The sequence below is a fragment of the Perognathus longimembris genome, chromosome 21, assembly GCF_023159225.1.
Source record: "Perognathus longimembris pacificus isolate PPM17 chromosome 21, ASM2315922v1, whole genome shotgun sequence".
Lineage (NCBI taxonomy): Eukaryota > Metazoa > Chordata > Mammalia > Rodentia > Heteromyidae > Perognathus > Perognathus longimembris.
In genome coordinates, this window is record NC_063181.1 from 34,736,218 (window position 1) to 34,753,537 (window position 17,320).

Consider the following 17,320-nt stretch of genomic DNA (forward strand, 5'->3'; position numbering starts at 1 on the left):
TGCCCCCACCAAAAAAAGAAAATACAGGAAGTAAGAAAGAAATGTAGGATAATTCTGTGGGCCATTGTTATCAACACAACAGTATTTCAGTGTACATTGGAGGACACGCAGTGCCGGGAGGGTACAGCCAGTCAGCTGTGGCTAGAGTGCTCTGTTTGTCTGTAAATGTTGCTGTTCAGATAGTCTCCAAGAGCCCTATAGCCTCGGGTATGAGTGTTGATGACTTAAAATCTCCATGAAGACCTTTTCTACCCTCTTGCTTAGAAGAACTAACGGAGGCTGTAGAGCAGTGCCAGCCCAGGTGAGGGCAAGCAGATGGTCCTCCTCTCAAGCCCAGCCTTGGTGCTTGTGTTGGAGCATCTCTGTCAAGTTTGTGTGTTACTTCTGATGAGGAAAGCCCGATAGCTTTTCTGCAGGGTGTGTGTGTGTGTGTGTGTGTGTGTGTGTGTGTGTGTGTGTGAGAAAATATGCACAGAAGTATCTCAGAACTTAAATTGTTACCAGACAGAGATCAAGAAGAAAGATAAAAAGACAATTTCCCTTTTCCTCACTCTCCACAAATGGACTCCTATTTAAATTCAATCCCTTTATAGTTTATGGATATTCCATTTGGGATTTGCTACAACGTGAGGACAAATAAGACATGAGCCAGCACAGCAGGAACCTTTCACAAAGGCCGGGGCCTGCGCCCTGGGCGGAAGAGCCTGGGACTTGGGGCACGTCTCACGTCTCTTGAGATCCATTTCCTCAGACACTCTTGTCAGCGTGAGGTTGTATTTTTAGGTGCACTTTACCTTGTTCTCTAACACTTTCTAAATATCAAATGACAGAGTAAACACACAGGTTGAACTGGGTTTAAAACATTCCCCACATTTCTACATGGAATAGTTTTTAGGACAAAGAGTTTTCTTTGTTCACTGAAGGGGAACTGAACAATGACATTATTGCTCTGACCCTTTTACTTCCCTGATGTATCACTGTGATCAATTCAAACTACAGGGAAAAACCTTCCTGTTTTGTTTATGTGTGTGAGTGGGCGATCTGGAGGCTAGGAACATGGCATATCTTAAAACTACCTCAGTTTTCACTGAATTAAAATACTTCTCAATTTTTCTGGGATTGAGTCCAGATTAGAGATCCACATCACCTAAGGCTTGCCTGGGGCAGGATGGTATGAAGGTTGCCCTGAAAAATTACTAGCAATAGTATTTCTCAAGAGAATTTAAGAGTGGAAATCATGGTGACTGTCAAATGTTTGCTCCTGTGTGTGCATGCATGCATGCGTGTGTGTGTGTGTGTGTGTGTGTACGTGTAGTGTGTGTGTCTTTGTTATGGGGGCTTGGATTAATCCCATGGAAAGCCACAACCTCTCTAGGAGAAATTACAGTGAAGTCCAGCATGCACCAATATGATGAACAAGTTTTCCTAGAGATAAAAAGTAATTTGTGACGTCCTGTTGTTATCCACCTCACATAAATTGCTCCATAATCTCTGTGATTGAAGGTTGAATTGGAGAAAACATGCTTTGCTGGTGATTAGGGAAATTTGGAAGCATTGGGAGGACCTAATGATGTGTTGGGGACCACAGACTTTGAAGATTTCCTCACATCTGGAAGCTATCACTGGAGGGGGGCTGTAAAGCACAAGCATCCTGCGTGTTACAGCGTTTTATTTAGCACCGTGACCTGTCAAGGAGCAGTGGAGATAATGGGGTGAAGGCCGTTGGGCATCCCTTGTGACCTGAAGCCCCCCTGCGTTGTGCGCTACTCCCATGCCTTGATTAAAGACGAAAAGTTGGAATGAGTGTGGGGGGGGGTCCCCTGGTGGGGGAGGGAAAGGTGGTGGTTAGCATTTTCCAACAAGGAGATAGATGTGATTAAAATTGGACTGGTATTTGGGACAAAAGCTAGAGTCAAGGTTTGGGAATGGGAGATAAAAGAGGAGCCGCGGGATGAGATGGCCTTAACAAAGTTGCAGGGAGGAGGGGGTCTCTTCCTTCCTCATCCCTTATGTTTTAGGTCTTTAAATTAAAGCTGAATGAGAGCAACGTGGGGGATGGTACAACGTACCATATTTATCCTGCTTTGTTCACTTTTAATTTGAAGTGAAATTTCAGAAGTTCATCATTAAGTTTTTGGCTTTCCCTATTTGCGATTCTATAGATGGCCTTCCTTCCTTCCTTCCTTCCTTCCTTCCTTCCTTCCTTCCTTCCTTCCTTCCTTCCTTCCTTCCTTCCTTCCTATTTCCCTCCCTCCCTCCCTCCCTTCCTCCCTTCCTTCCTCCCTTCCTTCCCTCCGCTCCTCCCTTCCTCCCTTCCTCCCTTTCTCCCTCCTTCCCTTCCTCCCTCTCTTTTTCCTTCTCTTTGTTTTAATTCAGTTGGATTTCGATTGGTTCTGTTTTTTTGAGACAGTCTCACTAGGTAGCCCCACAGTTCTCCTGCCTCAGCCTTCCATGTCCGGAATCACACGTATGACACCATGCCTAGCTTCATATCTGAATTTCTTGAAGCTGGAACTGAGGCCTGTCACATCAAGAATCATCCAGATGCTCCATTTCTCATCTGAAAGCTCAACAGAGGAATTTTGGAAGTCATGTATTTCCTTTCCAGGGTTGTTTACTGGTTGCAGTGGATGAAGAGGGTAAAAGTAAATGAATATTTTATGAGCTACTCCGTAGTCCCAAAAACATCCTCACACACACACACACACAGACCAACACACACACACACACAAACATGCACACACAAACACACGCACACACATGGTGTGGCAATAAAATGTCTTCTGATGTCTAATCTGAGTGGTTGTGCTATGGTGCCTTTTATGCATGTTGTTAAGCAAGGTTTTGTCTTGAAATGCTCTTGCTGTGCCTCAAAGCCTGGACAAAATGAGCACATCAGCCTCCACTACCCATGTGTTAGACACAGATTTTTTTAAAGTTACTATGGATAAAAACTATATGTGCAAAAGTCAGCCTTCTGAGAAGACATGCCATTGGAAATGTATGTACTCCAAACCAATATGACCCAAAGCACACAAAGCAAAATCAAACAAATTGAATAAATTAGTCAAATTAACAATCATAGTTGGAGACTTCAAAGCTACAAGTACAACAAGAGTAGGATAACTAGGTAAAATATCAGTAAGGAAGTAGAAGACTTCAGCAATACAATGGCTACATTGACAGACAGCTTTAGAATATTTCCCTCTCAAAACTGCAGACACTGTACATTCTTCTCAGGTATACAGGTAACATTCATAAAGCTAGGCCATAAAAGGTGCCTTAATTAAGTAAGGCACACGACTCTTCTAAAGAAGATCAGTCATATTTAGCTCTGAGGAAAATCTAAATCAGAACTACAATGAGACACTAGTTGATATACATTTGGATCACTATAATCAAAGTCAACTACAAATGATTACCAACAAAAAAATAATAAAGATGAAAGGGACCAATCGCCAGTGAGAACCAGCAATTGAAATTGATTTAAAAAGAAAGAGAAGCTGGGTGCTGGTGGCTCACACCTGTAATTTTAGCTACTGAGATCTGAGGATGGCAGTTCAAAGCCAGCTTCAACAGGAAAGTCCATGAGACACTTGTCTCCAATTAGTATCCAGAAAACTGGATGTGGCGCTATGGCTCAAATTGATAGAACTCTAGCTTTAAGCAAAAGAGCTTAGGAACAGTGCTCAGACCCTGAGTTAAAGCCCCATGACTGACAAAAATTAAAATTAAAAAGCAATTAAAAACTCATTGCCTTACCTATGAGACTGTAACCCCTCTGTATGTCACTTTGACAAAAAAGAAATAGAAAAAAAAGAAATATACATAAACACACTTAGAAAAGCAATTAGCTTTTACATTTGTGTAAGTTCTTAAATAATTATGATAGTCCCCAAACTAAACTGGAATAATCTACTTAATTCTTTAATTGTTATTTTTGTTAGTACTGAGGTTTGAATTCAGAGTCTTATATTTGCCCTGCCTGCAGTCTAACAGTAGCCTACTAGACAGTAGCCTTCAATTAAATTCAAGGAATTGTTTTAAAAACAAACAGTACAAGAAATGTACCCAAGGCCTAACATATGAAACTGTAACCTCTCTGTATATCACTTTGACAATAAATAGAAAAAAATAAAATAAAATAAAAATTTGAAACAAAATTATGATAAAATAGTAAGTCTGCATTAAGAGACAAGATAAAGTGGTTTCCTGTATAAAATTTAAAAAAAAACAATTAAAAATAAAAAGAGAATCTTTTTTTTTAATTTTTTTGGCCAGTCCTGGGCCATGAACTCAGGGCCTGAGCACTGTCCCTGGCTTCTTCTTTTTTTTTTTTCTCAAATTTTTATTATCAAACTGATGTACAGAGAGGTTACAGTTTCATACATTAGGCATTGGATACATTACTTGTACTGTTTGTTACCTCGTCCCTCATACCCCCCTCCCCCCACTCCCTTTCCCTTTCACCCCATGAGGTGTTCCATTCACTTAGACCAAACAGTTTTGCAAGTATTGCTTTTGTAGTTGTTTTTCTTTTTTTACCCTGAGTCTCTCAATTTTGGTATTCCCTTTCAATTTCCTAGTTCTAATACCAGTATACATGGTTTCCAATATACTCAGATAATGTTACAGAGGTAGGTACAACCACAGGAAGGTGATACAAGAACATCATCTAAAATAGATGCTACAGATACACATGGTACGTTGAAAGTAATTACAACTGTAATATAACAATCGTTTCCATAACATGGAGTTCATTTCACTTAGCATCATCTTATGTGTTCATAAGGGTATAGCTAATGGGCTCTTGTGATCCTCTGCTGTAACTTGCCTAAACCTGTACTAATTACTCCCTATAAGGGAGACCATAGAGTGCATGTTTCTTTGGGTCTGGCTCACTTCACTTAGTATAATTTTTTCCAAGTCCTTCCATTTCCTTACAAATGGGGCAATGTCATTCTTTCTGATAGAGACATAAAATTCCATTGTGTACATGTACCACATTTTCCTGATCCATTCGTCTACTGAGGGGAATCTGGGTTGGTTCCAGATTCTAGCTATGACAAATTGCGCTGCGATGAACATTGTTGTGCTGGTGGCATTACTGTGAATTTGTTTGTGGTCTTTTGGATAGATACCCAAAAGTGGGGCTGCTGGGTCATAGGGGAGTTCTATATTTAGCCTTCTGAGGAATCTCCATACTGCTTGCCAGAGTGGCTGAACCAGTTTACATTCCCACCAACAATGAAGTAGGGTTCCCTTTTAGCCACATCCCCTCCAACAATTGTTGTTGTTAGTTTTCTCGATATATGACATTCTTACCGGGGTAAGATGGAATCTCAATGTTGTTTTGATTTGCATTTCTTTTATGGCCAGTGATGTAGAGCACTTTTTCATATGTCTTTTGGCCATTCTCATTTCCTGGCTTCTTTTTTGCTCAAGGCTAGCACTCTGCCACTTGAGCCACAGCGCCACTTCTGGCCATTTTCTGTATATGTGGTGCTGAGGAATCGAACCCAGGGCCTCATGTATACAAGGCAAGCACTCTTGCCACTAGGCCATATTCCCAGCCCAAGGAAAAGAATCTGAATGAACCTAAATGATAGTCACTGAATCAAGCATCAAAGAAACTTTGGCAAAAAAACCCCATAGACTTAGATGTGAAATAGAATTTTGAAAAATATAAAGCAAATCATCATTAATCCTTCAGGAAATCCTTTAAGGAAGCAAAGGAACACTTTCAAACTCAGTCTAGAGGACTATGTTTCACAGGATAACTAAGGTTCAGCATATTGTATCAATACCAAGGCAAAAATTCTCAAGAATGTATTACGAAACTGAATCCAGAAATATAGAAAAAAAAAGTGATTAAACACAATAAAGTGGAATTCATCCCACAAATGCAAGGTTGAGTCAACATACAAAACTCATCTACATAAAATACATTGAATAGAATAAGGAAGAAATACCACATGATCATTCAATACATACAAAAATGCACTTGAAAAACATCCAAGAAACTTTCATGGTAGAAACACTTGTCAAGTCAGGAATAGAAAACAACTTCCTGATAGTGATAAGGACATCTGTGACAACCTTACAGTTCACATCATGTTTAAGTTTCCAGGGAAATACAGAAATCTTCCTAATGATATGAGACACAAGGTAAATATTTCAATTCCCACTGCTTCTGTTCACGAGGTTCTAGACAAGGTATACAAGAGTGCACATGCACACACACATACACATGTACACTCACAGGTTTCAGACAGGAAAAAGTAATTTTATTTGTATATGACAAACTTTGAGTAGAGAAAATAAACGTATTTCCAATGAAGACACCAGTAAGTACACGAAAGATGATCATATTTTTAGCTTTGAGGGAAATCCAAATCAAAAACCACAGTGAGATACCAGTTCATATACACTTGAATGACCATCATCAAAATAACCAGTGATAAAATGTACTCCAGAAGATTTAGATAAATTCTCACCAACGACTCATGCCTATAAGCCTAGCTACTCAGAAGACTGAGATCTGAGAATTGTGGATCAAAGCCAGCCTGAGCAGGAAAGTCTGTGAGACTCTTATCTCCTATTCAACACCAAAAAGTCAGAGGTGGAGTTGTGCCTCAAGTAGTAGAAAGCTAGCCTTGAGCACAAAAGTTCTTGGACATCACCCAGGCCCTGAGTTCAAGCCCCAAGATTCACATACAACACACACACACACACACACACACACACACACACACACAGAGAGAGCAAAAGATAAATCAAAAGTCTCATTTTTGTCTGTATAAATAGTAGACTCATCCTAGAAAATAGTTTAGCATTTGCCCCAAATATTGTTCATGACATTAGTATATGATCTTACCATTCATCTACTAGGGATACATATCCAGGTGAACTGAAATCCTGTGCAAGCCACACCTGTGCACAAATATTGATTGTAGCATTTTAGAGTCAAAGAACTAACCCCCCCAAATGTCTCTCAAATAATGACCAGTGAGAAAGTATAGTGTTAACACAATGGGATATTCATTATAAAAAGGAATACAAAATTAATAGGTTACAACTTAGATAATAAGTAGATCACATACTGTATGTTATTTCCATTTTATAATATCAGAATAAGCAAGCCCTGAACCAGAAAGTAGATTGCTGGATGCCTAGAGATTAGAGATGTGAGGAAGGGTAGGACAGAAGTGATGCTTTTAGCAATGAAGTTTTCTTCATGTGTAATGAACTTGTCCTGAGGTTAGTCATGATTGTTGTACGATTTGTAAGTCTATGAAAAGTCATGGAGTTGTATACTTTAGATGGTAAATACTGGCATCATATGAGATATCTGACAAAAAACTAGTAGCTACAGGAAGAGGGGAAACAGCATGGTTCTTTTTATTTTCTTGTAAAGTCAAGTTTCTCTCTGAAGTTCAACTATATATGGTATACTATATATATACTGTAAGAGCATATAATTATTGACATTCATAATAATAACTGAATAATCTAGAAGTTACATTATAACCAACACATTCACCCATAGTTAGAAGCATATCTATTATATTTCTAGAATTATTTCCACCTAAATTTATGAAAATAATATTAATGTTTATCTGTTTATAGAAGTATGTTTTGGGCAAAGCTACCCAAAGTAACTCATTCCAGCAACACTGACTCAATGAGGCTGCAAATATTTTGTAATTACTAAGTGTACAGATGCTCTTTCACTTAGGAATGTCATAAATCTCATCAAAATGATCTATAAAGCAAGTATATTTAATTCCTAAAAGGGATGTTCACCAGTTAAACAACAAGGGAAGGGTCAAGATGTGAGCAATATTTGAAAACAGCGCCACCTGCAAATGGAACTCTGAGAACAGAGCCACCTGATCTGTGTCAGAAAGGAACTATTCTCTGAAACCCCTATCAGCAAACTAGGAACCTTTCTGAGAACCTATTTGATCAGATTTAGAGTCATTTCAATTTATTCATGTGTATTTTAAGGCCTAGAATGTGCCCCATTTTATGCATGGGAAGACTTCTCTATTGTGGTATTACTATTAGATAGAGTATCCTACCGTGTTAGATCATAATGATTGTTAATGCTCTTCAGCTCAGCTGGGTCTTTATTTTCTGCTTGCTTGGTCAAGTACCAACAAAAAGGTTAGGAATTTTCCAACATAAATAATGCTCATGTTTATTTATTCTTAGTTTTATTTGTTTTGTTCCAAGCTTTATTATTATTATTATTATTATTATTAATTTTTATTGGGGGGGGTACTGGGGCTTGAACTCATTGTCCTCTAACTTTTTCACTCATAGCTGGTGATTTACTATTTGAGCCTGACCTCTCCCTCCAGCATTATTTATTTATTTTTCAGATTATTTGAAGATAAAAGTATCTTGTATTTGTCTGATAAGGCTGGCCTTAAACAGTGACTTTTAGATCTCAGCCTCTTGAGTAGTTAGGATTATAGGCATGTTTTAAAGACATACATGTCTAAGATTGTTGTCATTTTAGAGAATTGACCTATTTATCATTATGCAATTCCTTCTTGATCTATGACAACTCTCCTCATTCAAAATGTCTTGGCCTACAATTAATATAGCTACTCAAACTTCATTTTCAATTAGTGTTCTCATGGCTTATCATTTTTCCATAATTAGATTTTTAATCTCTCCAAACCTTCATATTAAATATGATTTTCTGTAGACAGTGCATAATGCAGTCCTGTCTCTCTGTCTCCTCTGATGATATCTTTTATTTCTTGCACTTACAGAATTTACACTCTAAGTGATTATTGTTGATACAGCGTTTCCCATGTTTGGGAATGGCATTTCATTCACTCTACTTGTTGTTTGTCTCATATCCTTTCTCTCTGGCCTTCTTTGCTTTTAATTGAGCATTTTAAACGACTCTCTTGTATCTTTTTTCTTACATATTGTTATAACTTCTCTTTAAAAATGTTTCAAGAGTTGCCCTGATTTTCTTCTTTCTTCCCTTCCTTCCTTCCTTCCTTCCTTCCTTCCTTCCTTCCTTCCTTCCTTCCTTCCTTCCTTCTTTCTTCTTTCTTCTTTCTTTCTTTCTTTCTTTCTTTCCCTCCCTCTCTCTTTCCTCCCTCCCTCCCTTCCTCCCTCTCACTCTCCCCTGTCTCTCCCTCTTTCTTTCTCCCTCTTTCTCTCTTTCTCTTTCTTTCTTTGTCTCTCTTTCTCTCTTTCTTTCTCTCTTTCTCTCTCCCTTTCTCTATTTCTTTCTCTCTTTCTTTCTTTCTCCAGTCCCGGGGCTAGGAGCGAGGGCCTGGCACTGTCCCTGAGCTTCTTTTTGCTCAAGGCTAGCACTCTACCACTTGGGCCACAGTGCCACATCCAGCTTTTTCTGTGTATATGGTACTGAGGAATCAAACCCAGAGCTTCATGCATGCTAGGCAAGCACTCTACCACTAAGCCATATTCCCAGCCTACCCTGAAAATTTTAACTTAACAAAACCTACCCTGAAATAAAAGTGCCCTGTTCCTTGGACACCAGAAATTCAGATACTAAGAGACCAAGGTAGGACACTCAGGAGAGGAACACAAAGGCACAATGCCTAGGTGCATCTGGTCATATAAAATAGTATTTATGAACTACAGGAAATGAGGTTTTGTTTTTTACTTTGTTGCCATTTTTGTTTTCATTTTTGTCTTGTTTATTTGTCTTTGGGAGGTGAAGAGGGGAACAAAAATGGAGGGACAAAGGCTGAACAAATGCAGCTGTGGCACTCACTAGACCCTAAGTTGAAAATGAATTATACAAAACTGGGAGAGAGCGAGGGAAGGAGTGGCATTATGTACGGTACTTACATATATACTGTACGTACTGACTGTACTTACATAACTATTACCCCTCTGTACATCCCCTTTATAATAATATTTTTAAATTAAAATTTTAAAAAGATGTCCTGCTTCATGAGCAGTGCTGGTAGCAAATGACGGCAGTTCCAGTTCTTCCTTCTCTCTACAACATTGCTGAAGTAAATGGGTCTCCAGTGTGAGGCCTTTCTGTCAGGAGCTGTAACTGCCAAAGGCTCCACTGTTTTTTTCTTTCCATTGCTATCCTGTCTCCATAAGGGTTTCTTCTTGAATGCTTTATGTCTCAAAGCTCTGACAACCATTACTCATCTTTGCTATAATAGAACCCTACTGTGGTGATAGCAATATGCAGACAAGGAGCAGATCCTGTATTTTCATGATTAAGTGTCAGGTTTTCAGTGACCCTGCATCTTAAAGCTGCTGATCTTCAAAGTCTATCTTCACCCTGCTTCCCAGGTGCCCTCCCTCAAGATCTTAGGTGAAACTAGAAGGCCAGAGGAAGCTAGAGCTTAGATGATCAGTTCAGGAAAGACTCTGGGAAATCTGTTCCCCTAGAGAGCAGGTTGTTGTAAGTGCAAAATCCTCTGCATTTAATTCACAATGGTTGTCCTTCTCCAATGCAGGCTACAGATTCAAAGATTTTTTTTTCTCAGCTCCCTTCCCACCCCGTTGAGAATTTGGTGTGGTTCCTAGAGACCTCCTGAAGTATGGGGTCAAGAAGCTTCTAATAGGGCAGCCTAGAAGTTTCCCATCTCATCCTTCACCTAGCCCACACCCAACCTCCAGTAATTCACCCACATTACCGGATGAGTGGCTCCTGATCCCCAATTTATAGCTCTCTTGTCTCCCTGTCTGTAAGTAGGTCTCAGCTGTGACGCCAGATTTCAGGTGACAGTAAAGTCAATTTACCTCCTACAACCTCTACTCTGTGATGGACCAAGAAAGGTATTTAATTTTCAGTTTGTTCAGGTTCCTTTTGTCTTAAGGACAGGAGCGATCACTTTAGACTTTTACAAAGCTCTTTACATGTTGAAACTAGAGCCGCAAGTTTGACAGTGGTGTTCCTTATTTGTTGATAGGGGTTTCAGAGACGGGCTCTACTCTGACACAAGAGCAGGCGGCTCTGTTTTCAAATGTCGCTCATATCTCGACACTCCCCCACCTACCTGTTTAACTGGAGAACTCCCCTTTCAGTAATTAAATACACTTTATCCATGGGTCATTATGATGTGATTTATGACATGTGCGTAATTGTCAGAATTACTGTGGGTAATTAAAATACGAAGTGAACAGTGCCAGAGGCTTCCAGCCCTGCTCAGCATTCTCATTAAAACCAGGAGCTGACCAAATTATAAATAGACTGGTTTGTACAAGTTCCCAGCAAAACCTAATTATGAAACTTATCCTTATTCTATCAGAACTCATTCCATTAGTCATGCAAATTCCAAAAATGATTAAGTTATTTTATGTGCTAGAATTGTGGGATTAATAATAAAGAGGCAGGTAGCAGTAATTAGACATTGCTATGAGGGTTTATGATGTCAGGTCATTCTGGGTCAAACTTTCATTTCTTCTTCATTGAACACCACACACACACACACACACACACACACACACACACACACACACCACACCACACCTTTAAGATAAAAGAATGGTTTAATTGTTTCAGTGAGCTCATAGTAACTTTTAATAAGAGCTAAATTGAGGAGGAGGATTTATAAGTTCCAATTGAGGTATTATCTTGGAACTGGGCAGAGCATGGCATTAAATAAGCAGTAGAAGGGCAAAGTATCACAAGGAGCAATCATTAGCATTGATGTTGTCTTGGAACTTTCGAGATAGAATGGAAGGAAGCAATAACATTAAGCTCAAAAGTGGTTTAGATGATAATGTCTCACCTCCTCTCTAACTTTTCAGAAAGTAGATTTGGTCTAGAGGAGGTGTATGGTCACTGGTTAAAGTAGAGAGCCAGGTTTTAAGCATATCTTCCTCAACTGTGATAAGCCGCAATCAGATGAGATGCTTTGTTAGCCTAGTCTGGGTGAGAGGGCACCCAGACAGAGACAGAGCTGCACTCATTGCCCAGAAAGGAGGAGGGTAGTCTGTTTAGCTTGACCAATTACAATCTGGGGGAAGCAATAACAAATAAAAATGTATGAGAAAACAAGAGGGAGGGAGCGAGAGGAAGAAAGGAGGAAAGAGAAATGTGTATTTTACAGAATTCCAGAATTTTCTATGGATGGGCAATGGGAGAAAAGAGCTGGTGTGGTATTTCTCATTGAAATACAGAAATTCCAGGTCTGCACACATAAATAATCAATGACCCTCCCAAGTGATCAGCTACCTGAAATTCATCTTCTGTATACTCCCCATGCTCAGGACCAAAAACTGTGCCATGGGACAGGAAGCTTGCAGAGCGAAGGTGGCAAACTGCGGAGTCTGCCTAGGGTAAAGCAGTCCTGAGGCGCTCAGCTCAGATATGGCTTGCAGATACTCACATTTACATCCGTTGTCTAAACAGTATCTTCACAATTGGGATAAAAGAGTCAGGAGGAGAGTAGCTGGGAAAGGAGGATTGTGGGAGAGAGCTACTGAAGCTCAGATGGTGTCTACACACATCTCTCATAGAATTCATTTTCAGAGATGTGGGAGAGGAGCCAACATTTGGAGAGGTGAGGGTGAGGTGATAGTTCCTGGACAGGATAAATTCACAGATACACAGAGTTGCATAGGAGAGAAGGCAAAAAATCTGGAACACAGTGATTCGAATGCCTATCTATGTGCATGTGTATAGCCAGTCCTGGGGCTGGAACTCAGGGTCTGGGTGCTGCCCTTGAGCTTCTTCTTTCTCTGGTAATTTATTAGAGATAAGAGTCTGACCCTCTTTCCTGCTTGAGCTGGCAGATCCTCAGATCTCAGCTTCCTGGATAATTAGGATTATAGTGGTGAGCCACCAGTGCCTGGATTTCAAATAATCATCTTAAACAAATGTAAGATCTGCTAACTTTTAAGTGTGTGTGTGTGTGTGTGTGTGTGTGTGTGTGTAGGGGGGGTTGTGTCATGTGATTTGGCTTTTCACAACAAAGCCATGAGGCACACAAGAAATATATATTCTTATGTACACTTTATAACGATGAAAAATGAAGTGACTCCTATTCCTAAGATGGTAAACAGTGAATGTAGATTGCTAACACTCACACTTGTCTGTCATCTGTTCTTCTACAATGCTCTGGTAATTTATAGCATACTTAGCATGAAGACAGTAGTGGGAAGGGTGCAGCTAAATGAGTGTAACTCCCATGTGCTTTCCCTTTCCTCTTACAAAGTTGCTGGTGATTTAGTGGCTTAGATCTCTCTCCTACTCTGGTTGAAAAGCTTCAGAACCCTGCTGAAACAATTAGACATCAGTGTAGCGTAAGCCTCCCTGCGCACACCGCCCTTCATTGTGCGTGAGACCTTGCACTGCTCTGCTCCTGCCTTTCTGCGAGGTGCTGAGAGGCTCCACGGAGCCCCCATTATGCCTTGCATAGGGATTGCAAGTCTTGAGGTATGACATCCTCTTGCCTCCCATCCTTTGAGTCTCTCAGCCCACAACGATGTGGACATATTGGTCACTCACTCAAAGGACACTGAATCCTGTGTATCTCTCTCCTTGCTCTTACTTGTGGACAACTCTAGTCTTTCAAATTTCTCAGCTTTCTGGAAAGGAACACGCTGGAGGAACTGTGGCAGGGAAGCAAGTGTGTTCTGAGAAAAACTCATTCAAAACTGCATTTGTTGGCTCACTAGATCCAAATACAGCCGCCTCATCTCTTGCTTGAAACCCAAACAGGGTGACTGCCAGTCAGGAATTCCGACCAGCTGGTGAAATTGGCCTGAGGACTCTGACAAAAGAGGGATCCCTTTCCCCCACAACAGTGTCTCCACCCTGCTCTCTCTCCTATTTTTGCTTGAGAACACACAGTTTTGCACTTGTCCTTCATACCAATTACTGGAGAGGGTGGGGGAATTATTCAGAAAGCTCATGTTCAACACCCCATCTGTTCATTCTTGACAGCAATATATAATGTAAAGCTATAAAAACTTGAAAAATAATGCAACATAAAAAGGGATTGACTCAGCTCCAAGAGGCCATAAATGGTAACAAATACCACTGGATGATTTATTTCATGCTGCAATCTTTACAGTAAGTCATCTTTCAGACATTTCCTAGTGACAGGTTTTAATAATATTAATGCCCAGAGCAATCCAAATCACCGCCAATAGACGTATTTATCAAGCTGCCAATCCGAGTAAATGAAATTCTATAAGCAATAATGTAACATGTTTAAAGGAAGCTAATAAAACAAGTCAGCAGAGAAATATTACTTCAAAGTATTCTCTCTCTCTCTAACCCAGTCCTGCATGTGATACAGCCAAAATGCAAATCTTTCCGTACTTGATTTATTGCTCCAAAAATACCAATGACCTTTTCCCAAAGCTCTGTATATTCACTCTCACACATTCATAAACCCTGCAGTGTATCCTGCCAGAGCCGCTGAACACTGAAGTGCTTAGCATTTATTGTTATGTTTGTCTTGCTTTTACACAGGTACTTGATTGGCAGAGACAATGAATAACATCTAAGTTTCCCAGCCTTATTAAAATGTAACAGATACCCCAGCCATAAATCAGCTTTTACAGTGCCCACTCCAGCCGGACCGTCCAGGAGACTGGAGCAAACTCCTAAGGACATAGCAGTCCCCAAGAAAATGTCATCCATGACAAAACTGATCCTCCCTTCCTTCAGTCAGGTTTGCTTCACTTCCTGTTGATGGCTTTGTTCATTGTTGATGATTACCGTGTAACAACTGCTGACATATTTGGCCTTTCACATCAAATTCAAGATCATCCTCCTTCAGGAAGCCTTCCTTGTTCATTTCACTAATTTTCTGGTCTCGAGCACAGCATGCAACTTTCTAATGAATGAATGCAGGCCGTACAATGCACATCAAAGGAACTCACTAGATATTAGGTGGAACTATACCATGCATGCATTTAGTCAGTTTATTCCAGCATTAGTAATTGATGGCTCATTTTTCTTGCATATTGAATACATGCTCTTTGAGGTAGGGTCAGCTGTATTATGAGCTAAGGGTGGTCAGTATTCTACTGTGTATACCGTGGAAAGGATCCTGAGGCCTTTTAATGCCATTCTTGGGGCTTGAACTCAAAGCCTGGGTGCTGTCCCTAAGATTTTGTGCTCATGGCTAGTGCTCTACCACTTTGAGCCACAGCTCCACTTCTGGCGTTTTATTTTTAATTAATAGTCCAGGCTAGCATCAAATGTGATCCTAAGATCTCAGTCTCCTGAGTAGCTAGGATTACAGGCATGAGCCACTGGCATTCTAACAGACATTTTAATATTTGACAGTACTTGTTTCATTTGATTATGGCTTTTGTGTTATTTGGAGGAAATCTTTGTGGTATCTGCCATGCCTATACCTGCACAACTTTACTATTGTGAGAACTGCCCTCATCCCCTACTTTGTAGTCAGGTGTGTTCTCAGTAACTCTACTTCCTGGAGATGAATGGGCAAATCAGCAAATTCTGACTCACCTCTGGGCCAATCAAACACCCTGTTTCTGTAATAAAGAACCGGGATGAAGAGCTGAGCTTCTGAGAGTGGGCTATGACTTTATAGCCATGTCCTCCAGCACAGAGGTAAAGAACACCTTTGTGCATGCACAGGTGAGACCAACGCTAACACCCAAGTGAACCAGTGGCAGGTGTGTACATATGTGCGCGTGACAAGGGGAGCTTCTAATTAGTGGTTTCAGTCTCATCTGAACCAAGTTCTCCTTGCAGTTTTTCTAATTTATAACCATTAGAAACTATTGTATTTACTTGAGAAAAAATTCTCTTAGTTGCAACTAACTGACATTTTAATCACTAAATCGACTTTATGAAAGGAAATGAGAAGCTAAGCACCTGTGACTGATGCCTGTAATCCTTGCTCTTCAGGAGGCTGAGGTCTGAGGATTAGGATTTGAAGACAGTCTAAGCTGGAAAAATCTGTGAGACTCTTGTTTCCAATTAACCACCAAAAATCAGAAATGGAGCTGTGGCTCAAGGGGTGGAGTGCTAAGCTTGTGCCAAAAAGCTCAGGGATAGCATCTAGGCCCTGAATTCAAGCCCCAGGAACAGCAAAAAGGGAAAAAAGAGGGAAAAAGAAAAAAGATCAAGAGACATATAGAAGTTTGTTCATTATAATGAGAAGCTGGATATTTTTCAAGTGTTACTAAAATACAAGCCCTTTCGCGAGTTAATAATGCAGAGGCTTTAGAGTTGAGTGGTGGATTCTTTGCGTTCCTTATGAAGAATTCACTAGGTGAGGCTAGTGAAGGGGGAAATATTCTAAGTGCAAACATAGTTGATAGGCAGGAAAAAAAGGATAAAGTTTAAGTGGAGAAGTGAGAGAATCTAATGTAATTTGGCAATTTGTGATAGACCCACATTATATGTCCAAAGTGTGAGGTCAAGGATTTTGATCTCATTCCTAATGGCACTGAAAAACCTCTGAAAGGATTTGATGTTTCTGAACTCTCACTGCTGTTACATCACTTGAAATAAATATAGGAATGGATAAGAAGGGATAAGACATTGAAGAGATTCTTAGAGATCAGACAGGGGAAATGTTCAGATTGATCAAATTTGGGGAATCTCTTGTAGCTTCCTCAGCTGATTTCACCTTAATCAGACTCCAGCCCAGCTAATAATGGTTCACTATATTTTAATTGTTTTGCCCTTTGTTTCACCTATCTTGGAGTGTATCTCTGAGTAGAGTTGGCCGATACAGATTTGATGGGTGTCAGATAATTGAGGAAAGTGATTTTTTTTACTTATTTCTTTATTATTTATGTGATAGTGGGTTGAACTCTGGGCCTCACACTTACTAGGCATGCAATCTTTCACTTGAGCCTTACCTCCAGCCTTTTTGCATTGGCTGTTTCCTGCCCAGGCCTTCCTACTTGTGCTTTCCTATGTTGCAGGGGATTATAGACATGTCACAGTATATCCAGCCATTGATTGAAATGGACTCTAGAGAATTTGATGTCTGGGCTCGCCTTAAACTTCCATCACTGAATCTCTGTTCCTAAGTTGCTAGGAATACAGCTTTGAGCACTCCATATGGCCATTAATTTTATAATCTTGTCTCCTAGTTTGGGATGGAGAAATTGGTCTGCCTTTTGGTTACTCTTCCTAATTGTTTATTTCTTCTCTTCTTTCCTTACTTTCCTCCTACCTCACTACTACATTGATCTAAATCTAGCCTGGGTGCTTCGATTGCCAATGTGAGAATAAGACAGCTAAAGTGGGTGAGAGGTGGTTAGGTCTGCTGATAGAGTTTGAAGAAGGCTTCTGTTCTCTGAAGTTTTTGTATGCCCATTTACATGTACACCTTCTCTCCCTGGGAATTAC

The 17,320-nt window shown here is 40.1% G+C and overlaps 1 protein-coding gene across 1 annotated transcript in view; it reads right to left on the reverse strand.

Annotated features, from left to right (window-relative positions):
• Kcnu1 (potassium calcium-activated channel subfamily U member 1) overlaps window positions 1–17,320 on the reverse strand; it is a 132,134-nt gene that overhangs the window by 35,539 nt on the left and 79,275 nt on the right. Inside the window, exon 21 of the mRNA XM_048330530.1 lies at window positions 13,478–13,581. Coding sequence (XP_048186487.1) covers window positions 13,478–13,581 — 104 coding nt within the window. The remainder of the gene's footprint in view (window positions 1–13,477; window positions 13,582–17,320) is intronic.